We start from the raw sequence: 23,238 nt of genomic DNA on the forward strand, positions 1-23,238 counted from the left end.
TTAGAAGAAAGGGACCTAATATTTAATAATCCACATTTGACAGTTCTGTTTTTCTGTTCAATAAGAGGAGTGGTCTTAATTTTTATTAAGTTTTTATGAATAACTCCTCTTCTGTTAACTTCTGATTTGTTTGATTTATATGTTCGAGGGGCAGACACAGTCTCTATGTGGTTTGAAGGGGGCGGCGGCTCTAAGGAAACTGCAGAGAAGCGTTTTAGACTGAGTCTCTGCATCCCGGTCCCCACCCTGGATTGTCAGGCTTTAGGTCGGCTAAGAAACTCGGCCAAATTCCTAGAGATGAGAGCTGCACCATTCAAAGTGGGATGGATGCCATCTCTCGCTATCAGACCGGGTTTTCCCCAGAAAGTGGCCCAATTGTCTATGAAGCCCACATCGTTTGCTGGACACCACCTAGACAGCCAGCGACGGAACGACGACATGCGGCTAAACATGTCATCGCTCTTCCTTGTGGAAGACATGAAGAAGAATGAGCTGCCTTTCTCACTGTTTTAATTTTCACATGAAAAAACCCACTGTATTCTGATGTTCTCTAAATTACAATCACATGTCTCTGGTTTGTACAAAACAGTCAACATGAGAATGAGTGTGATCCAGGGGGTCCAGTTCTGCTCATGAGTTCGGTGCAGTTTATAAAACAGATTCTGATGTGACATTCATGCAGCGCCAGGAATGACCAGATGTCCAGTTTTCCGCCCACCCTCAGAGGAAAACAAGAAAAGCCAAAAGTGCCTTGTTATGTAAAAATGATGGCATTCTTTCAACATTTTGCTCCACAGCAGGGAAGGTTCGTCACTCAGACGACCCAAAACAAATAAAAACTCCAGAGCGTTAATTTGAATGAAGCTGTGTATACTGGTGGCCACTAACGAGTGTGTCAACTGTGGTTAAGGAGGCAGATTCTGCTTGGACAAACATCTGTTTTTAATATCTTAAGGAAACCCAAGGAGATGCAGCGCTGAGTTCCAAAGGACCCTCAACCCCAAACCTACAACATGATGACAAACATCAGCAGAGATGCTTCAAACAAAAAGAAACTGTAAGGAAGAAAAACATAGAAAGCAAAATGATAGAGAACAGGCTCAGCACTCAAAGCATGTTACTGCCTGATTACCTAGTAAGTTTTAGTTCCCTTATTCTGTTAATTGTGTTTATAAAGGCTCATATTCAGAAAGTCCAAATCTCAGTGATGTTCCAATTAAAGAGGTCGATCAATCAATTAATCGATTGTTGTACTGGTGGTTTCAGTTGCACACTGCTCATGATAAATAAAGTGAAAAACAGAAGCAGCAGATTTGTTGAGAAAATGTCAGATGAACCGAACAGTCTATTTTAGGATCACGTCTCTGGCCCCCGGTACAGAAACACCATCTGGAGCTTCTCTGTATCTGCGCATGCTCAGTGGGCCTCGTGGACACACTCCCCATCAGCCCAGTGTGTCAAAATGAGGGTCGACGATCAGTCCGGGTCGGGCCCAATCAGCTTTCGGGCTTGTCCTTGTTGGGGCCCATGAAGTCCACTCCGTCGATTGGAATCTCCTTCTCCTTGATGGCCTTGTGCACGCAGCGCTGGTACTTCTTGAAGGTCTCGGTGCACGGGTCGCCGCTCCGGTCCCCCTTCAGGAACTTTTCGGCGAACCAGCGGTTGAAGCACTGGTCGTACTCCCGCTTCAGCTCAGTGCAGGCCTCCCCGACGCTGTTCATTTTCGGTGAACAACCGCAAACATGGAGGGTTTACTCGGCTGTTTTCAACACGCAGCAGCGGCGACACCGCCTCGCACACCGCATGACTGTCCTTGAACCGCGGGATGTGATTGGCTGGTCTCACAACGACGTCGAACGTAGAAACGTCACGACGTATCACAGATAGTGTGTTGAGGAACAGCATCACTCGGTGTGATCTCAAAGGATTCACAGTGAAGCACAAAAATGTGTCCCAATAAATCATCGAAATCAAGCTTTTGACCCGAGCAGTGTGTTGAATGAAACCCTTGAAATGTGAACTACTGTAACTGCTCCGTAAAAGAGGCGGAGTGAGACCTCCTACCTTCTTGACCTATGCGCCGTCCAAAACTCGAGTTATCTGCGCAGCTTTGTGAAATCTCGCGGTTCTTTGACAGTACGTGAGACAGAGAAAACGAACTAGGCTGATATTTACGTTTATTTATCAGTTAACGAACTCAAACCTTCACCTGGAGATAGAAACAGGTAAGTGGGTGTCACTCAACTCATCGGCCCGTGTTTGGCTGCTGCTCTTTGCGGATACGTGGAACATTTCATTCATGCTAGCTGCATTAGCATGCTTTGCTAGGCCACTCCGATTGTTGTGGCCGGGTGCTGCTAGTTCAACGTTAGCCGCTGTTGTTATCCAAACTTTAGAGACGTGCTTTTATTTATTCGCGCCGGTGCTTCCGTCCAGGGCTGCACCATGTCTGACACCGATGACAGCGACTTCTCCGACAACCAGAGTGAGCGCAGCAGCGACGGAGAAGCCGAGGAGGTCGAGGAGAATGAGGTAAGCTAACCGTTAGCTGGCTGCGCTAAGTGCCTGGGGGTCCAGGTAAACATTTTGACACAGATTAGGGTAAAGGTCAGTAAAGTGGATTATTCTGATGAAGGTAGTGTTAAGAGCTGGTAACATCAGACATGAGCGGTGGTGCAAACACGCTGTCAGGGAGAAGCCATGCAGGATAGTAGGTTCTTAGTCCTGTGCTTTTTTGGTTTGTCGTGACCCCCAAACCATGTGTCTCCAGGAGGAGGCGGGCAGCGACAAAGTAGCAGACGAAGAAGGGGAAGACCTGGACGATGAAGAGGAGTATGATGAAGAGGAGGAGGAGGACGATGATGACCGTCCCAGAAAGAAGCCCAGACACGGGGGGTTCATCCTGGATGAAGCCGGTGCGAACAGATGACTCCTTCCTCACGTGTCTTCTTCTTTTTCTCTATCTTCTTTAGACGACGCGAGCAGTTAATGCAGATGTAAAACTCGACTTTGTCCTTCTGTGTCTGTCTAGATGTGGATGACGAATATGAGGATGAGGAGGAGCAGTGGGAGGAAGGAGCTGAGGATATTCTGGAGAGAGGTGAGGAGCTCAGCTGTTTCCAAGGAGTGCTGCGTTAACCTGTCAGGTGCCGTTGATGTTTATGACACAGACAGTAGGACTTTTGTGCACATGTGCTAAGGCCTTGGTCATTTTTCTCACACAAGACTTAAGGTTGGCAATTTCCATGCAAAGTTCAGGCTAAACATTATACACAAATAATAATCATACATGAATAACTGTCAGAACCCCAAGTCCCTTCACAATTGAACAAGGTAGAACAAACATCTTTAATAGTCTCTGAGAAAAAGTTCTAATTCACATATGAAGTATATAATAAAACCACAGTGTTGTCTCAAACAGGAATTTGAAACTCATTTTCTCATTGTGAGAACAGCATGCTGAGGTGGTGCCATGATTGACGGCCCCTCATTCCTGGACTGTTATAGGGGAAACACTGGACAGCCATACGGACTTTGTAGGTTTTGGATATCAAGGCCTAAACTATTCTCTTTCTTCTTAACAAGACCATTTTCTAAAGACACAGATCACCAGTGTTTGGATCCTGAGACCAGTCCGGCTCTGATTAAAGGACCACGTCACTGTTTTTGCAAGTTTTGGATCATTTACTATAAAAGTTAGGGCCTTCCCATTTTCCAAAACACGCTGAAGCAAGCTGATTTAGTTTTTTTTAAATAATGTCCTGGCTTAAAAATCAGATTTAGATTTTGATCGGTTATTAAACCTACACCACAAATAACTAGAGCCCGACCATTATATCTGTTTTGCAGATTTTATCGGCCGATATGAACCGATACATCAGTATCGGCGAATACGCCACAGATATGCTGCTGATATTAACATTTTTTAATGTGTTTAAAATGCATTTATGTATATACTGTTTATGTATACAGTATTCTATATAGAGTACCAATCAAAAGTTTGGACACACAAATTGAAATGTCATTGCCTGTGCAAGTGTATCCAAACTTTTGACTGGTACTGTACTATAATATACACATAAATAATATCAGCTGATATATCGATATCAGATTTTTATTTTTTTTACTTCATAATATTGGTATCAACATTGGCCCCAAAAAACCCATATCAGTCAGGCTCTAATTTAGATACTTTCACTTCATTTGAATTTCAAACTAAGACTAAAGTCATTCCATTATGGAAACGTCACCTGAAGGGGGCTGAACCAAGTTTTCACAGCAGACATTTAACTGTTTACATCTTTAATGGTTTAATTCACATAGTTGTTCTAGCTGCAGGTCTAAGCAGAAAACTGGTTTGCACGTCATGAAAGCTTTTACATGTGCACAATCACAGCTGGAAATCTGTGAACTGTTTCCAGGCCAATTGATTGTGACAACACTACAGTGAATGTCAGCATCCCAGACCCACACTGCCCTGCTGTTCACAGTGGGAACTGGCTGACCTTAAAGCTAAACTTCACTCTTGCAGGTTCAGTGGAAAATCATCCACACTTTATCAAATCCAGATCTCCAATGTTTTCACGTTTTAACTGCAAATCATCCAGATTCTGTATTTCAGCCTAATGTCCGCCAACAAATTCTGCTCTTTAGAAACTGTGCTGTCATTTTGACCAATTGTAGCTTAGAAATGTGTTTACACAGTTTAATCCCTCACCATCCATAATGGCCGACCTCAGTGTTATCTGTAGAGGCCGACCGATATGGTTTTTTGGGGGCCAATGCCGATACCAATATTATGAAGTAAAAAAAAAAAAAATCCGATATCGATATGTCGGCCGATATTATTTATGCGTATATTATAGTACAATACCAGTCAAAAGTTTGGATACACTTGCATAAGCAATGGCATTTCAATTTGTGTGTCCAAACCTTTGACTGGTACTGTATAAACAATACAGAATATATATACAGTGGTGTGAAAAAGTGTTGGCCCCCTTCCTGATTTCTTATTTTTTTGCATGTTTGTCACACTTTGTTTCAGATCATCAAACAAATTTAAATATTAGTCAAAGATAACACAAGTAAACACATCATGCAGTTTTTAAATGAAGGTTTTTATTATTAAGGGAAAACAAAATCCCAAACTACATGGCCCTGTGTGAAAAAGTGTTTGCCCCCTAAACCTAATAACTAGTCGGGCCACCCTTAGCAACAACAACTGAAATCAAGCGTTTGCGATAACTTGTAATGAGTCTGTTACAGCGCTGTGAAGGAATTTTGGCCCACTCATCTTTGCAGAATTGTTGTAATTCAGCCACATTGGAGGGTTTTCGAACATGAACCATCTTTTTAAGGTCATGTCACAGCATCTCAATCGGATTCAGGTCAGGACTTTGACTAGGCAACTCCAAAGACTTCATTTTGTTTTTCTTCAGCCATTCAGAGGTGGACTTGCTGGTGTGTTTTGGATCATTGTCCTCTTGCAGAACCCAAGTTCGCTTCAGCTTGAGGCCACAAATCGATGGCCGGACATTCTCTTTCAGGATTTTTTGGTAGACAGCAGAATTCATGGTTCCATTTATCACAGCAAGTCTTCCAGGTCCCAAACTACATGGTGAAAAAGTGTTTGCCCCCCCTGTTAAAACATAACTTAACTGTGGTTTATCACACCTTCAATTCCTCTAGCCACACCCAGGCCTGATTACTGCAACACTTGTTCGCAATCAAGAAATCACTTAAATAGGACCTGCCTGACAAAGTTAAGTAGACCAAAAGATCTTCAAAAGCTAGACATCATGCTGAGATCCAAAGAAATTCAAAAACAAATGAGAAAGAAAGTAATTGAGATCTATCAGTCTGGAAAAGGTTATAAAGACATTTCTAAAGCTTTGGGACTGCAGCGAACCACAGTGAGAGCCATTATCTACAAATGGCGAAAACATGGAACAGTGGAGAACCTTCCCAGGAGGGGCCGGCCGACCAAAATTACCCAGAGAGCACAGCTACGACTCATCCAAGAGGTCACAAAAGACCCCACAACAACATCCAAAGAACTGCAGACCTCACTTGCCTCAGTTAAGGTCACTGTTCATGACTCCACCATAAGAAAGAGACTGAGCAAAAATGGTCTGCACGTCACAGTTCCAAGACGAAAACCACTGCTGAGCAAAAGAAACATCAACAAAGGCTCATCTCAGTTTTTCCAGAAAACATCTTGATGATCCCCAAGACTTTTGGGAAAATACTGACGAGACAAAAGTTGAACTTTTTGGAAGGTGTGTGTCCGATTACGTCTGGAGTAAAAGTAACACTGCATTTCAGAAAAAGGACATCATACCAACAGTAAAATATGGTGGTGGTAGTGTGATGGTCTGGGGCTGTTTTGCTGCTTCAGGACCTGGAAGACTTGCTGTGATAAATGGAACCATGAATTCTGCTGTCTACCAAAAAATCCTGAAAGAGAATGTCCGGCCATCGATTTGTGGCCTCAAGCTGAAGCGAACTTGGGTTCTGCAAGAGGACAATGATCCAAAACACACCAGCAAGTCCACCTCTGAATGGCTGAAGAAAAACAAAATGAAGTCTTTGGAGTTGCCTAGTCAAAGTCCTGACCTGAATCCGATTGAGATGCTGTGACATGACCTTAAAAAGATGGTTCATGTTCGAAAACCCTCCAATGTGGCTGAATTACAACAATTCTGCAAAGATGAGTGGGCCAAAATTCCTTCACAGCGCTGTAACAGACTCATTACAAGTTATCGCAAACGCTTGATTTCAGTTGTTGTTGCTAAGGGTGGCCCGACTAGTTATTAGGTTTAGGGGGCAAACACTTTTTCACACAGGGCCATGTAGTTTGGGATTTTGTTTTCCCTTAATAATAAAAACCTTCATTTAAAAACTGCATGATGTGTTTACTTGTGTTATCTTTGACTAATATGTAAATTTGTTTGATGATCTGAAACAAAGTGTGCCAAACATGCAAAAAAATAAGAAATCAGGACGGAGGCCAACACTTTTTCACACCACTGTATATACATAAACGCTCATTAAAAAATGTTAATATCTGCGGCATATTCACCGATACAGATATATCTGCGATAGGCTCATATCGGCCGATTAAACTCTGCAAAACGATATATTGGTTGGGCTCTAAATGTCTCACATTCCTGTAACAGACCAACAAAAAAAGAATGAACCTTGATCCAGAATAGGCCGTTTCTGCAGCTTTGTCTTTGCATTGCTTATTTCCAGTCTAGTCCACAGTGATTTGCTTTTTAGTATTGAAGCTGAATTTCCTTGTGTTCCTGATGTAATTGATTAGGACAAAGCAATGTCCACCAGTGGGCTACACATGACTAAAGCACAGAAAGCGTCCTTTAATCCTGGGCCGTTGGCTGCAGATCAAAGACAGTTTCAGGTGATAGGACGGGCAGGAAGTCAGGATTATGAAAACCTTTAGAGGACTTTAAAATCCCATGAAAATAAAAATAAGAGCCTTGGCACAACAGCTGCTCTCTAGTGAAACTAACTTTCTCCATCATTTAAATTCTATTTTATCTTTCTCATGGATTATAGTCACATTAAATTGTTCAGATGTGTCTGATTTATAAGGTAGAATGGACTTTGCCTTTCTTTTTCTTTTTTTTTTTTTTAAAGGTTCTTTAAATGTTAAAACAAAGTTGTTTTAGTGTTGTGTAGTGTTCAGGATGGAGTGCAGGGTGCAGCTGTTTTCTGACTCAACTCTCTCTGTCTTGTCGTTGTTCCTCTCCGTCATGCATGTCCTCTTCAGTTAACGGTAACTCTGCTCCAGATACTCTTTTTATGTATATCCATGTGTATCTGAAACAAATGGAATATCAGCATCATCCATTTGATGAAATCATGTCCCAGAATGGTTTTAACCCCACCTCATCTCAGTATAGCTGTGTTTGTGAGTGTGTAGCTTAACCTGAGGAAGCACTGAAGGCAAATCCATTATTGGCTTCTTGAACAGCACCAGTCAGTGTTTTTGTGAATTCCAGGTGCCAAATGAACTGAAATGCATCTTCGGAACAATTTCCTGGCCCGTTAAAACTGGGATTTGGATCAAAACCAGTTGTTATGTGAACTTGTTAGCCTGAAGCAAATCCAGCCACATGAGTGAACATATCTTAGACAGAGTACTACTTAGATTGTGCATCTGGAGGTTTGACCTCAGGCAGAAGTGTTTTTGTGCCGACCCAGATGTGTGGTAAGTAATTCCACCTTCAGAGAACCAACTATGATCATTTGCCTGACCCTGCTGCCTGGTAAAAGACTGTCACGTTTGTATGGATTATTTCTAGACTAACAGATAAATTTGAAGCTTGTTATGTCCTACAGAGTTATGCACAGCATTACTACAGGCACAAGTACAGTAGAAACAAGCATGCCACTGACGCAGTCTGTGTGTGAATGCCCAGATGTTTATACCCACATCTGTTGTGTGTCATACAGAGCTGCAACTGTACTTCATGGTGGTCACAGGACTACAGGGTTTTCAGTTTCAGATAATTGTAGAAGCTTTGTTTATGCTGAGTCAGAGCATGAGATTTTTGCAGGTCGTCTTATCGCAGCAGCCTGTCAATCTTTAGGAATGACTGTAGCCAGGCATTAAACCTGTGGTGCTGGATTTGTTTCTGCTGTGCTGTCACCGTTAACCACACTCATGCTTCTCTGTGCTGTACAGCCACCATTAATCTGTTTTTGTGTTGTTTTTTTTTTCTCCCATCATGCTTTGTGCTGCTGCTGCCTGACCTTGCTCTGCCCTGATGACACTGTCTGTTGGCTTCTGTCCTCACCTCCTCACCTTTTTTACCCGTCCTGCTCTTTAATCGCTTTTCTTCTTTTCTCTGACATCTTTCTTGTCATTCTCCCCTCAACCTTTTCTTCTCCTCCATTTCTCCCTCTACCAACATTATTTTCTGACCTTATACTCCTCTTTTCCTTCTTCCTCTCCTGCCTTTGGTTTTCTCTCTATCCACTTATCTTTTCTTCCTCATTTGTCTTTTCGGCTCTGATTCTGCAATCATTCCTCTTTCTTGTAATCTGCTATATTCTGAATACCCCTTTCTTTTTCTACATTTTCCTTTTCTTCCCCTTTTCTCTTCCCTGCATCTGTGTTTTCTGTTTTCCTGTACCTCTTTTGTCCTCTTCATCCCTTCTTTCTCTTGCTGGTCACTTCTGAGCAGAGGAGGCTGAAGGTAAGTCTGTTTCTCTTAACACTCACAATCTGTCAGTATTGTATTTTTAAATAAATGTGTTTATATTAAATATTCTTACAATACCTCCTCCTCTGTCTCTCTCAGTGTCTAATATTGACCATGTGGTGCTGGATGAGGATCATTCTGGATCCAGGAGGCTGCAGAACCTCTGGAGGTAACAAATCCTCAGTCGTCTCAGTGTTAATGGCCCACACACACAGGCAATTTAGACAATCCTGCTGCAGGAATTTCTACAGAAATGTCTTTAGGATGGTAATGTCTGATGACCCGCTGTGTTATGTGATGTTTACAAAGACAGCTTGCAAGGGTTTTTACTGTCACCTGTAAATGAAGTTGTTTCTCTTCATTCTGAAACTGGCCTGTTTGAGACTGGAATCTGGTGTGAAGCCAGTTGGTCTTATTATTGGGATGAGGACACAGAGGCATAACTGCTTTGTTGGAGCTGCTCTTGTTTAAATTCCTTTTGTCTTTCTTTCTGACAGTAGTTCATTTGCACACACCCAACCCAGAATGAAACATGGTAGCAGGCTGGAAGCTTGTCAGTGTTTTCATCCATTTTCAGCGGCAGATTTGAGACTTCCTCGGAATTCTGAGATTTCTTGGTATTTTGGTCAAAATTCGTCCGAACCAGAATGATGAGTTGACTAAGTTTTATTACTGCAGACTCCTCCTGCCTGGGGCCTTATGGGGGAATTGTCTGTGACTGCAGTTAAAATGTGGTGCAGGGAGAACCCACCCAGACTCTTTGTCATCACACTAATTGTGAGATCACAGCTGATGAGTTTGGCGGATGAGACTATACATCACTTACACAAAGACAAAATGTGTGTTTGCTTTTGTTTTCCACTGTTATTCATGTGTCCTTGTCTCAATTTGTGTGTTTTACAGGGACTCCAGAGAAGAGGCACTGGGTGAATACTACATGAGGAAATATGCTAAGTCCTCAACTGGAGAACAGTGAGTTACTTTGTTCCTTCATGTCACACAATATGTTCCATCTAAAACTGTTACTGCAAAATTTTCCACATCAGTAGCTCCAGTGACATCACCTCACCACAGTCTTTTTTCCCAACACAAACTGTTTCCATTCACCAGGTAGTTCCTTACTCCATCACCTTTCTCAGGTCACGATGCCAACCCTCCCCCCTCCCCCGTCTGTTACTGTGAAACGTTTGTGCAGGAAGTCTTGGTTTAATTTACAGCTCCTTAGCAGAGATGGGGGGAAAAAACAGCAAAGTAGAAGTAACTGCATACAGCAAGTGAACAAAAACAGCGTTTGTATTAAAGCCAGTCATTATTTAAGTTCAGAGTTTTGCTTGAGAATCGACAAGTTCTTGATGTGAAAGTGTCTTAAATGACACCTGGTATGAATCTGGTACACAGTGATTCATCAACCGTTAACTTTCAGGTAGGGATGTCCCACCTGTCTGCAGGTTGTTTCTCAGATAATCTTCATGACTGAGACACTGTTGACTAATTCTTCTGCACCTACTCTCAACCTGCAGTGATTTGTGTGACTGCTTAATTCAGGATTAGTGGCATAGAGGATGCATGAATTGTAGTTTCCGAAGAATCGAATTATATGGAGCTGTGTTTGCAGTGATTATATGTGTAAAATGATAAAAAAAAAACCAAGTGAAATTCGTATTTGCTGCAACACAATAAAGTATCTAATACAGCACAACAGAATGAAGCTGATGGTGTGATCCGTTTTTCAGTTCAAACTGATCATTTGTTTTTGAGCTGTGCTGACACTTGATCTGGGAAACGTGCTGTCTGAGACCAAATGCTGTTTCTGCTTTCTTCTTCTGTGGTGGGCAGTTACTCTGGAGGGTCTGAGGAGCTGTCCGATGACATCACCCAGCAGCAGCTACTTCCTGGTGTCAAGTATGTAAACAGTCCTCCACCAATCAGCATCAAGTGACCTGCAGAGATCATGATGTGTTGACTAGTGGGTTGTTTAATGTTTGTGTGTTTGCTGTCACCAGGGATCCCAATCTGTGGACAGTCAAGTGTAAGGTGTGTGTCTTCTCTAATAAACCTTATTTTAGTTTTCTTTAGGAGGAAATGTATTTTTCTAATGTACATCCAAACCACAGTTTACAGAAATAAACAGCATTAATAGGCACTAATAGATATTTTACTGTGCAAATGCCTTTATGAGAAACAGTATGTAAGAAACATGTCTGCATGTCTCTAGATCGGAGAGGAGAGAGCGACGGCCATCGCATTGATGAGGAAGTTCATTGCCTATCAGTTCACCGACACGGTACAAAACATTTTTGAAAGCTCACTTCTGATTGGATAGAATGGATGAACTCTGGGTTTTATCAGTTCTGATTAAGAAGCTGCTTTTCAAAACCAACTGAATTCCTCTGAAGAAAGAAGATTACTCAGTTGAATAGATTTCAGATTCATATATACATGACATGTTTTCCTGCAGCATTAATAGATGTTTTTCAAAATAAACTTTTAGGTTTAATAACCTTCATGCAGACCTGTGCCTGCTTTGATAATGAGATTAGAAATTAGTCAGGATCTGTGTTCTTCAAATCTTCAATAATCAAATTATAGCCAAGCTACCGGGTGAGCAGGCCCTGTCTCCATACCTGACAGGCTGCATTTATGGTTTTTACAATATAATGTCAATTTGGCACTAGTCATCTGCCTTTATGGTGGATGGTGGACTAGTTTCTTCAAATGTTTTTTTTTTTTCCTCCCAAAGAGCAAGGCAAGTTTTTTTTTATATCGCACAGTTCACACACAGTAATTCAAACTGCTTTACAAAAATAAGAGACAAGTCAAAAGTACAGACGCAAAAATCTAAATTAGTAACAGCAAATAGTAGAAAATGACTTTTAAATGAAAGATGGTTCATACATCTCTGGCATTTTGATGCCGTAGGTGTATGGTAGGACACATTATTGATGCATATTAACTCGCCTAAAGGAAACGTGTAAATATTGTCAACGCCATTTGGTCTGAGACATAGTTACCAAAGTACTTCCTGTCTTCAAGATAGGACAAAACCATTTCATGGCAGTACCAGAGATGCCTGTCCAGTCCTCTAATCTTTGTAACAGGATCACATGGTTCACCGTGTCAAACGCAGCACTCAGATCCAATAGTAATCAGACAGCGACTCTGCCAGCGTTGGTGTTGTGATGGGGGCCTAAAACCTGACAGTTGTTTAACAGGAGAAAGTCAGTAAGTTGTTGGTAAACAACTTTTTCAAGGAATTTGCCTTAAAACAGCAGGTTTGATAGGGGCCAATAGTTGTTCAGTACTGTGGCATCAAGACTGCTCTGCTTCAGGAAAGGCTTGATGACAGCAATTTTCAAGGCCCTTGGAACTATAATCAGTTATTAACTAGTTGAGTGAGTTGTGGTAGCAAACTGCTTAGTACTGATTTCAGAAATCTAGTGACGTAATGACTTTATGGCTCTTATGTTCATTGTTTTGATGGAAGCTTACAAATAATTAATTCTGTTGTATCAAATAGCATAGATACTGTCCTTGGTAAAGTGTGAGTGAGTGAGTGTTATAAGGCTGCTGTAACTGTGTTGTGACTGTACCACACCCTCGTCAATTCACAGCCTCTGCAGATTAAGTCCGTGGTGGCCCCAGATCACGTTAAAGGCTATATCTACGTGGAGTCGTACAAACAGACGCACGTCAAGGCGGCCATCGAGGGCATTGGGAACTTGAGGATGGGCTTCTGGAACCAGCAGATGGTTCCCATCAAAGAGATGACTGATGTCCTCAAGGTTGTCAAAGAGGTCACCAACCTGAAGCCCAAGTCGTGGGTCAGGCTGAAGAGAGGCCTGTACAAGGACGACATCGCTCAGGTACTGGCTGAGGCTGCACACTCTCAAAACCGTATCAGATGCAGACTCTGAAACACCAGCAATACAAGACAAGAGCAATACAATTGGTGATAAGCAGTGCTGCTCTTCATGGGCTCAGAAATATGAGCCACATTTTCTCTTCTAAAACACCAATAAATTAAAAGCAGTTGTTTAGGAAGAAACCACAGCAGAACCCAGACAGGGCTCCAGTGACAACAGGATGTTGATGAACTCTGAACTGGAGAGAGCTGTCCAGAATAAACTTGCACAGATCAATGAATAACTAAATTAACAATCAATAATCAGTGTGCAGCTCTGCTTTGATGCCTTTGTGTGCTTTTTGTTCTCCAGGTGGACTACGTGGAGCCAAGTCAGAACACCATCTCTCTGAAGATGATCCCACGAATAGACCTGGACCGGATCAAGGCCAAGATGAGCCTGGTAGGACAAACACATTAAAACACTTGATATGTGTTTTGTTCAGTGAGGTTTGTAGTTGGTTTACAGTTGGTCTGTGTGTCCTGTAGAAAGACTGGTTTGCTAAGAGGAAGAAGTTCAAGAGACCTGCTCAGAGGCTATTTGATGCTGAAAAGATCAGGTACACACACACACACACACACACAGACAGTGTCCGAGGGAATAGAAATGTACATGGATATGGACAAAATAAAATAGCCTGAGTGTTGCAGTTCATCTGCAGTATAATCAGTTCCGTCTGCGTGTGTTGGATGTGCTCCTGATAAAGACTCAGTATCAAATATCTTGGGACTAATTAGGGCTTTACATGATCATGAGACCACAGTTGTACCAAGAGGAAACTCAGGTACTGCACTGTGACGCAGGTTCTGGGGATCAGCGTGTTTTTTTTTTTTTTTGTTTTGTTTTTATTGGATCTTATAGAAGAAGGCTGAAGTGAATTTCTCAGACTCAGACGTGCACAAGAGAGTGGAGCTGTGGTTGGGTCCATCTTTATATACAGATGATGATTTGATTGACAGGTCCCTGGGAGGCGAGGTCAGCCATGATGGAGACTTCATGATCTTTGAGGGGAACCGTTACAGCCGTAAAGGATTCCTGTTCAAGAGCTTCGCCATGTCTGCGGTGGTGAGGAGGAAGTTTCAGTTTATCGGTTCTGTCTGGTTGGTTCACATGAATTTCATAAAGTTGTTTGAAGGAATCTTCAGAACCAAGAAACCCTCTACTCTTTAAAGGTTTTGTAAACCCTGATGGCTTTACAGAGAGCAGACTACTGTTTTCATATGAACTTGGATGTTAAGGTTTTAACTTCAGCTGAACAATTAAATGAAGCTCTGAGATGTTTTTGTGTCTGACAGATCACAGATGGTGTGAAGCCCACTCTGTCTGAGCTGGAGAAGTTTGAAGACCAGCCTGAAGGGATCGACCTGGAGGTCGTCACGGAGTCAGGTTGTGTGTGTGTGTGTGTGTGTGTGTGTGTGTGTGTGTGTGTGTGTGTGTGTGTGTGTGTGTGTGTGTGTGTGTGTGTGTGTGTGTGTGTGTGTGTGTGTGTGTGTGTGTGTGTGTGTGTGTGTGTGTGTGTGTGCGTGCGTGCGTGCGTGCGCGCACATTTGCTCTGGGCTGAACATAATCAGGTCTGTAGAGAATCTGCTGCAGCCATGAAAAGCAGTTTGGTGAGGAAAAGTAAAAAACTGAATTCATTACAAATTGAATTCAGTTTTTAATATTATCCGGTTTTAATATTAATTTGTGACAGATTCATTTTTATCGGACATGATTAAGCTGCTCATCTGCTGCTCTTATAATTACAGTTACTGTACATGCTTTTATCTACATAAATTGTCATTTCTTGTTCAACAGAGTTTAGTTCTTGTATGAAGACACAAGATTCATACTGTGACATAATAGATCATTTTTTTCATTCTAAGTTTCGCTTATTTACTTTAATTCAGGTGCATTTCAAGCATGAAGCATGAAATTGTCACAGGTCAAAATTATGATGGCAATAAAGTTCCTGCTGGCTAAAATAAAATTTTGTGTGTCTGTGTGCAGGTAAGGAGCGTGAACACAACCTGCAGGCTGGTGACAACGTGGAGGTGTGTGAGGGGGAGTTGATCAATCTGCAGGGAAAAATCCTCAGTGTGGATGGCAACAAGATCACCATCATGCCCAAACACGAAGACCTGAAGGTACACACACACTCTATTTAACACAGAATGGACACACTTCAGAGGATCACCATGTCCCACCATAGATGCCACAGACTATTAGGAGCAACCAAAGCCTATAGCATTCGTAACTTAGACGATTGGGTGTGTGTGGTTTAATGCAGGACCCGCTGGAGTTTCCAGCTCATGAGTTGAGAAAGTACTTCCGGATGGGCGACCACGTGAAGGTGATCGCTGGGCGATATGAGGGCGACACCGGCCTCATTGTCAGGGTGGAGGAGAACTTTGTGATCCTCTTCTCCGACCTCACCATGCATGAGGTACCTGAGCTGTCCAGTCGAGATTAAGTCATACGTAAACATCAAACCAAGTCAGTATAAATTGTTATTCCTTGTCATCTATCGCTGCCTGCCCTACTGGACAGAAAAGAAATTTCTGTCCAGGAATTTTTTTTTGAATAATATTTGCATATTTATTAATTCTGGATTTGTCAGTGACGAAGAACCTGATGTCATTTTAAAAAATCCTTCTGTCTCTCTTAGGTAAATTCTTTAACAAATAGACTCAGAGATCGAACTCCAGTTGATTATATAAGAGTTTTACTTGTAAGGAGTAATTGTCATGTAAACAGAAAGAGGAGGCAATTTCACACTGCAACACATCTGGGTTTTGATACCATGAGTGTTTATCAAACACTCTCACTGAAAACACACAATAGGTCCTATTCAGCAGTGTTACAATTATACTCGAGTAAGGTGGATTAGGTCACTTGAGGGTAAAAAATTTTCTTAATTTCTGTGTCTGTCGCTGCCTGTGCACAGTTGAAGGTGTTGCCCAGAGACCTGCAGCTGTGCTCAGAGACGGCGTCTGGCGTCGATGCAGGAGGGCAGCATGAGTGGGGGGAGCTGGTTCAGCTGGACCCACAGACTGTCGGCGTCATCGTCCGACTGGAGAGAGAAACCTTCCAGGTAACATTCTGCTCCCGGACCAAAATGGCAACTTGTCTGCAGCTACAGACCTGAACGTTAACAATCCCTAAATCAAGCAAACAGAAAGTAAAGGTCATGCCCCATGTGTCTCAGGTGTTGAACATGCATGGGAAGGTGCTGACGGTGCGACACCAGGCGGTGAACCGCAGGAAGGACAACCGCTTTGCTGTTGCGCTGGACTCAGAGCAGAACAACATCCACGTCAAGGACATTGTGAAGGTCATCGATGGACCGCACTCTGTAAGGATAGTCCTGTCTCCTCAGTTGTTGAGAAACTAAATATTTATATTTATATGTGTGGTGAGCAGCTGACACACCATCTGGCTTTTTTTTGAAAGTTCAGCTTCATTTTAATTTACACAAAACACTTTTCAGGATGGAGTAATTTTAAGTCATTCACTACTTTTTTCAGAATACACAGAATACTACAGACAGATTTAATGTTAGTCTTTTAAAATGTTTACATGCACGGAAAGGCTCATGATCTTTTAGCCAACACTAATTTGCTGACCAGCAGCTACAACACGAACATGGTTCGCATACCAGTTTGTCTGTCTCTGCACAATTAAACAGTGTGTGGAGAGGACAGAGCAGTCACAGTGACAGGGACAGCATAAACTAAACTAAACACAATGACGTCATCGTCATTGGGTTGTTACTGTTGTGGCAGCAGCACCATCAAAGCTTCACCCATGTTGTAGTTTGTTCAGACTTGACATCTCGATAAGCTGGCCCTGTGCTTTATGTGCTTATTTGCACCTTGTGGATTTTTGGGTCATGCAGGTGCAACACTAAAGAAATGTAGAATAAGTTTGGTAGTGGTCATGTACACAGCAGCACATACTTATGCACTGTGTGTGTACTGTTTTTCTCCTGCAGGGCCGTGAGGGTGAGATTCGACATCTGTTCAGAGGCTTCGCCTTCCTCCACTGTAAGAAGCTGGTGGAGAACGGAGGGATGTTTGTCTGCAAGACCAGACACCTTGTGTTAGCTGGAGGATCCAAGGTCAGCTCCTCACCTGCTACTTGGCATCACTGTGGATTCCTGTGGCACTGAATGTCACATTAATTCAGTGTATTTGTATAGATATGTATAATAATCACAATCATTTCAAGGCACTTTACATACCCAATAAATTCCTTATGAACAGGACTTGGTGACATTAGTGCACGGTGACATATAGTCAGAGACAGTTCAGAGGTAACTGATGTTGTAGCCGCAGCTCTCCATGGCTTTAACAATGGGCACTAACCCACAGCAGCTGATGAGGCGGTAACGTCTTGCATGCTGACTGACTAAGCAGCTGCAAATGTGTTGTTTTAACAGCCTTTGTTAGCACAAGTTCTTCTGTTTGTTGATGAATGCGTTACATTTTTTGCAGACTGAGTTCTAAATCCCAGATGTCAGCCTGTGCAGTCTAAATCTTTGTGCTGTTTACCTGTTTCAGCCCAGAGACGTGACCAACTTTACAGTGGGAGGATTCGCTCCAATGAGCCCTCGCATCAGCAGCCCCATGCACCACGGCGGAGGAGGTGTGTCACAAACTAATGAGCTTTGTTGTGTTGACTGATAAATGTCAGCAGTCTGGTTTAGTTGCCTTGCCAAAGTAAACTCCCAAAAGTCTATAGCCAGATATTGGTGGTCAGCATGAACTGTCTTTAGTCCTAATAGTGATGCAGGTGTTGTGCTCCTCCAGGTGCTCAGCAGAGAGGGGGTGGAGGAGGAGGAATGGGACGTGGCCGAGGAAGAAGAGACAATGAGCTAATTGGTCAGACGGTCCGCATCTCCCAGGGTCCTTACAAAGGTGAGACTGTTTGGGAACTCCAGTAACTGTTCTGGAGATCTCTTCTGAAGTCATGTGGGTATCAAAAGTTCAGTCTGTCATTTCTTTATAGTTTCTGGCCAATCACGAATGTTTTACTTATTTTAAATAAATTTCCCTCCTTTTCCCAGGTTACATTGGAGTGGTGAAAGATGCAACAGAGTCTACAGCCAGAGTGGAGCTGCACTCCACCTGTCAGACCATTTCTGTAGACCGACAGCGTTTAACCACCATGTACGTATTTTCAGACATTTTACTTTTGTCCAAAAGCTATTAAAAACACAGCAGGGAGCCACATGGTTCTTCCTCACCAACAATGGGAGGCCCGACCAGCTCTGGTCGTCACTTTTTACAGTCTCTGAAGGAACAAAGAGCCGACTGGTCTCTGCTCAGTTTCCACTGCTCTTTCACTGGAATCACATCATGTTTCCTGCTTCTCTCCAGGGGAGCCAAGAGGCACAGTGGAATGACCTCCACCCATGGACGTACCCCCATGTACGGCTCCCAGACTCCCATGTATGGCATCGGCTCCAGGACTCCCATGTATGGATCTCAGACGCCGCTGCATGATGGTAATAAAGTTTTTTTTGTTTGTTTGTTTTTTGTTTTTTATTTTTATTTTTTTAATTGTGGCCATGATTTGCCTTTTTCTTTGTTACTTCATTAATGGTTGAAGTCATCTTTTATGTGTTACATAAAAAGAAATGCATTACAATGCAGCGCCACCTCTATTAACATTCTCCAAAATGGCCAGAGAGCCAAATCAGCTGCTCTCCGGCAGCTCATAGAAAGAACAGGATGTTGCTGTGTTTTCTAGGGTTGACCAAAGATTGTTGTCATGAAGGGTGTTGGTTCTTTCCTTGCATAGTCCAAAGTACAGATCAGAGTGAATAAATTTGATAGGGTTTTTACAATCAATAAATGCAGTTAGTGTCCTTTTTAAAATTTAAGTTGTGATCTGTATTAAAACTGAAGCTTTTTGCTTCTGATTAAACTGATTTGGCAAACATTTCAACTAAAATCATTTAATTTCAAATATCTAGTAGTCTTTCGGTTTGTCAGACTGTTAAAGTGCTGTGTTATCGACTAGTGGAGTTAAATATACAGTTGCGTGTCATCTGCATAGTTATGAATTTTCTCATGTCAGATCATTTGCTCTGAGAGCGTATATAGTGGAAAAATAGTAATGAACCTCGTGCGAGCCCTGTGGAACAACAGTTGTAATGTGCATCAGAACATCAAATCTAAAACATATAAAAGTGATAGATGATGCTGTAGAATGCCTCATTCTGTCCTTTCAGTTTATACAACAGAAACATAAAACCTCATGATTAAATCAACATCTAGAAAATATGCTGGAGTCACAGTGATTGATCTTTTGTCCCCAGCAGGAAGCCGTACACCTCATTATGGCTCTCAGACCCCACTGCATGATGGGAGCAGGACACCTGGTCAGAGTGGAGCCTGGGACCCCAACAACCCCAACACACCTTCCAGGTAACACACACCACAGATGTGTTTGTTTGAAATAAGGTTATATTATATGAATGTTATATTTAATTCTTCAACTTTCCTCTTTCTTCTCTCTAGAAATGATGAAGATTATGACTTCGGCTACGATGACGAGCCCTCTCCGTCCCCTCAGGGCTACGGGGGGACCCCCAACCCCCAGACGCCAGGTTACCCAGAAGTCCCCTCTCCACAGGTCAACCCTCAGTACAACCCTCAGACACCTGGCACACCAGCTATGTGAGTATTAACACAGACACAGGCAGTTAAACACAAATGTTAATTGGTGGAAACTTCAATTTTTTTTTTTTTTTTTTTTTTTGTCCTAATTGGGTTGAAATGTTTTTTCTTTTCTCATGAAAGATGAAAGCATGATTGTTACAGTTTTGTTCTTTTAGTGTTTTGGTATGTAAAGACTTGGTCCAGCTTCACCAGCTTCTGGCAGCAGCTTCAGTTCAGGCGTTGAGCTCTGTCTCAGCCTAAAAGTCATATTTTAAATTCTGGATATAAAGAGATTGAGCTGATATTTGGAATCGAATTTGCTGTTCATAGAAAAACAGCCTCAACTTTGAACTCATTTAATCATAAGAAAATGGAAAATCTTCAGGAAATAAATTAAATTTGACTGATGTGGATTATAAGGATTATAAGACTCAGTCTAACCTGTGTCTGTATGTGCAGGTATAATACAGAGCAGTATTCTCCATATGCGGCCCCATCACCTCAGGGCTCTTATCAGCCCAGTCCCAGTCCCCAGAGCTACCACCAGGTGGCGCCCTCACCTGTCGGCTACCAGAACACACACTCTCCTGCCAGCTACCATCCCACGCCGTCCCCCATGGCATATCAGGTAGGAGACAGTCGTTGTATTTTCCAGAAGATACAAATAATCTAAGGTGAGCACAAACTGTAGTAAAAGGTTGATAACGGTTTTCACCCGTCCATGTTTCGTTATCAGCTTCTGAACACAAGTGCCAGCAGAGAAATATCAGGTTGAACAGAGTCTTCATTACAGTTAGCCCACCAGAGTCCGTTCACTGCGGGAACATGTTAATACCTCATAGTATTATTAGTGTTTCTCTTGGGTTTGTCTGGCAGATGTCAAAATGTCCTAGTGTCGGCCTCAGTTGGGCTGTGGAGCCTGGTCACAGTCTTAGTTCATTTGTTCTTTATCCAGGCAGTTGTTGATTTCTACAGCTGCACTTATTGAACAAATGCAAAAAGTCAGCGTTTGGTTTCATTGGATGAGGGATTCTGTCCCAGGGTTTCTGGTCTCAGGGTTAAGTAGATTAAACCATTTGTTCAGTGCAGCAGTGCATACCTGTGTGCACCAGTTGGACCAGTGACTCCTGTTGTGTCCACAGGCTAGTCCTAGCCCCAGTCCTGTGGGCTATAGTCCCATGACGCCTGGAGCGCCCTCTCCTGGAGGCTACAACCCCCACACCCCTGGCTCCAACATCGAGCAGGGCAGCAGCGACTGGGTGACTACAGACATCCTGGTCCGAGTGAAGGACTCCTTCATGGATCTGATGGGTCAGACCGGGGTTATCCGGAGCGTCACGGTAAAAAATACACACACAGGCAGATCATGTAAAATCTCCAGATCAGTGTGTAGGCTGAAGCAGGAATCTGTTCTTACCTACAGATGTTCTGCTCTTCTTCTCTTGACTTAATCTGAACTGGTGCGCCACATCTGGCACCTCCACCAACCTGCAGAAAGAGCCAGTCAGACCATCTGGACTCAGACAATAATCTGTCAAAATTATTTGATAATTGGCTGATTTCAGTTTTTGTAAAGTGTGAGACGTTCTTGGTTTCAGCTTCTGTCATGTGGCAAACTGGAGGTGTCAACACTTGAAAGTGATGGCTGGAATAAACGGATAATGTGAAGACCTCAACCTCCGTGATTTCCCTGGTGTCTGATCTTTATAGACAACAGGATTTATTACCAGATTCATCTGTAACGGAGACAATAATCAGCTATTTATTAGAGGCAGGAGCTACAGGTTTGAGCAGTTATTAAGACTCTAACACATTATTTTGTGTGCGTGTGTGCGTGCGTGTGTGTGTGTGTGTAGGGAGGGATGTGCTCAGTGTTCATGCAGGAGTCAGAGAAAGTGGTCAGTATCAGCAGCGATCATCTGGAACCTGTCACTCCCACCAAGAACAACAAGGTAACTGTTAAATTTCCATTGAGGAACAGACATCAGGGTTGTTTTCTCTTTGTTTAATGAACATTTATTGGAATTATTCTTCAGTTTTTATTATTCCTCAATTTCCTGCTGTGTTTTTTTTTTTTCATTTTACTTTGGTTTAATTCGACTTGATGCAGCATGTTAGACATCAGCCTTAAATTATAACCTGACATGTTCAGGTTGTCAGAAGTCGGACACAGCTCTGTTATTAGACACTGAGGGGCCCCTGGTCCCTAGAGGTTCCAGCGGAGGGAAGTCCTGTAGCTGCATACAGTCATGTTTTAGAGAGGCCCACGGATCACTGGTGTAGTAAGAAAAACTGCAAGGATGAATATGATGTAGGGATATACGCTGCTAAACATGCTGATAAGTCAGAGTCGGTGAACAGTGATCAGGTTCCACCTCTTGGTCTGGGACTCCTGTTGGCCATGGAGCAAACTAAAACCTGTTAGATCTGCTAAATGTAAGCTGCCAAATCTTTTAGTTTGAAGATCAAAATGTGATAATTTATAAGAAAATGCCTCACTAGTTGTGGAGTTGGAGCCATGAGGCTGAATTTATGATTCTGGATTAAAACATTTGCAATGACTGAGATGTTGAAATGCTGGAAAATATTGTTGCTGACTGCTCCTGTTGTCCAGGTGAAGGTGATCCTGGGCGAGGACCGCGAGGCCACAGGGATCCTGCTGAGTATTGACGGAGACGACGGCATCGTACGCATGGAGCTGGACGACCAGCTGAAGATCCTCAACCTGCGGTTCTTGGGACGCCTGGAGCACTGAGCCCGATGAGGGAGAGAAACGTATGCTGTCACAGCCGAGATCACACACACATACACAGGAGGCTGACAGGCATGCTGGGAAAAGTATTTTTTATTTTAGTACAGGTCAAATCCACTCACTCAGCAGATTAGCTGCAAGTGCAGATGTTTTGACAGATTCAGCCAAACTGGAATTATGTTCTGGTGTTTCATCAGTGGCCAGTTTAAACCCAGCAGGCTTCTCCCTCCCCTGCTTGACTTCATGATGTTTTCAGTAGCTTTCCTGTGAGTCTCACTGCTGCTCTGTCTGTTTTTAGCGCTTTCTTTATTTTCTGTCAGTGATTTCAGTTTGCTGGGTGCAGGAAGGAGAAAACTAAGTGTAACATGTCAATAAACTGTGATTCAGTTGATCCGTTTGTCTTCGTGTGTGTTTTTGGTCATGTGACTCTGCACGGGTGACATCTGTCCGGAGGGAAACCCCTCAGGTGGACTGGTACACACTGTAAGAGAAAACCTGACCACAGTAAGTCAGAGTTTAGAGAGGAAATCCAGCCAACCAGAAAACGCATGTGAAATATGAAATGGTGAGCTGTACACACGTAACACACAGGTTTTTACCTCATACATTGTGTTAGACTTATTTATCTGTGCACAGAAGCTTCAGCAGGTTGTCTTTATCTAGATCACAGAGTTCTAATGCAGACAGACATCACATGGTGTACAGGC

The 23,238-nt window shown here is 42.7% G+C and overlaps 2 protein-coding genes across 7 annotated transcripts; one reads left to right on the forward strand and one right to left on the reverse strand.

The window, feature by feature from the left end:
- Nucleotides 1-493: 493 nt before the first annotated feature.
- Nucleotides 494-1,834, reverse strand: triap1 (TP53 regulated inhibitor of apoptosis 1). The gene has a single exon (XM_026312456.2). The coding sequence runs from the start codon at nt 1,719-1,721 to the stop codon at nt 1,497-1,499; it is 225 nt and encodes a 74-aa protein (XP_026168241.1). The 5' UTR covers nt 1,722-1,834; the 3' UTR covers nt 494-1,496.
- supt5h (SPT5 homolog, DSIF elongation factor subunit) lies at nt 1,833-22,922 on the forward strand. Of its 6 annotated transcripts, none has more exons than XM_026312386.2 (31): nt 1,833-2,225; nt 2,437-2,532; nt 2,771-2,915; nt 3,032-3,100; nt 7,793-7,798; nt 9,213-9,224; nt 9,330-9,399; nt 10,134-10,202; nt 11,067-11,132; nt 11,234-11,264; nt 11,446-11,514; nt 12,842-13,093; nt 13,445-13,534; nt 13,621-13,691; nt 14,092-14,197; nt 14,428-14,518; nt 15,122-15,258; nt 15,402-15,557; nt 16,059-16,205; nt 16,320-16,466; nt 17,106-17,231; nt 17,674-17,758; nt 17,923-18,030; nt 18,180-18,282; nt 18,493-18,620; nt 19,437-19,545; nt 19,639-19,797; nt 20,239-20,407; nt 20,922-21,119; nt 21,636-21,731; nt 22,394-22,922. In XM_026312386.2, exons 2-31 carry the CDS (start codon nt 2,446-2,448, stop codon nt 22,532-22,534), a joined length of 3,243 nt encoding a protein of 1,080 aa, XP_026168171.1. In that variant the 5' UTR covers nt 1,833-2,225; nt 2,437-2,445; the 3' UTR covers nt 22,535-22,922. The 6 variants fall into 6 exon arrangements, with proteins under 6 accessions (XP_026168171.1, XP_026168180.1, XP_026168188.1 ...); XM_026312395.2 differs by having other exon boundaries at nt 19,440-19,545; XM_026312403.2 differs by lacking the exon at nt 7,793-7,798.
- The last annotated feature ends 316 nt before the right edge of the window (nt 22,923-23,238 follow it).

Source organism: Mastacembelus armatus, chromosome 13, assembly GCF_900324485.2.
Source record: "Mastacembelus armatus chromosome 13, fMasArm1.2, whole genome shotgun sequence".
In the NCBI taxonomy this organism is placed as follows: Eukaryota; Metazoa; Chordata; class Actinopteri; order Synbranchiformes; family Mastacembelidae; genus Mastacembelus; species Mastacembelus armatus.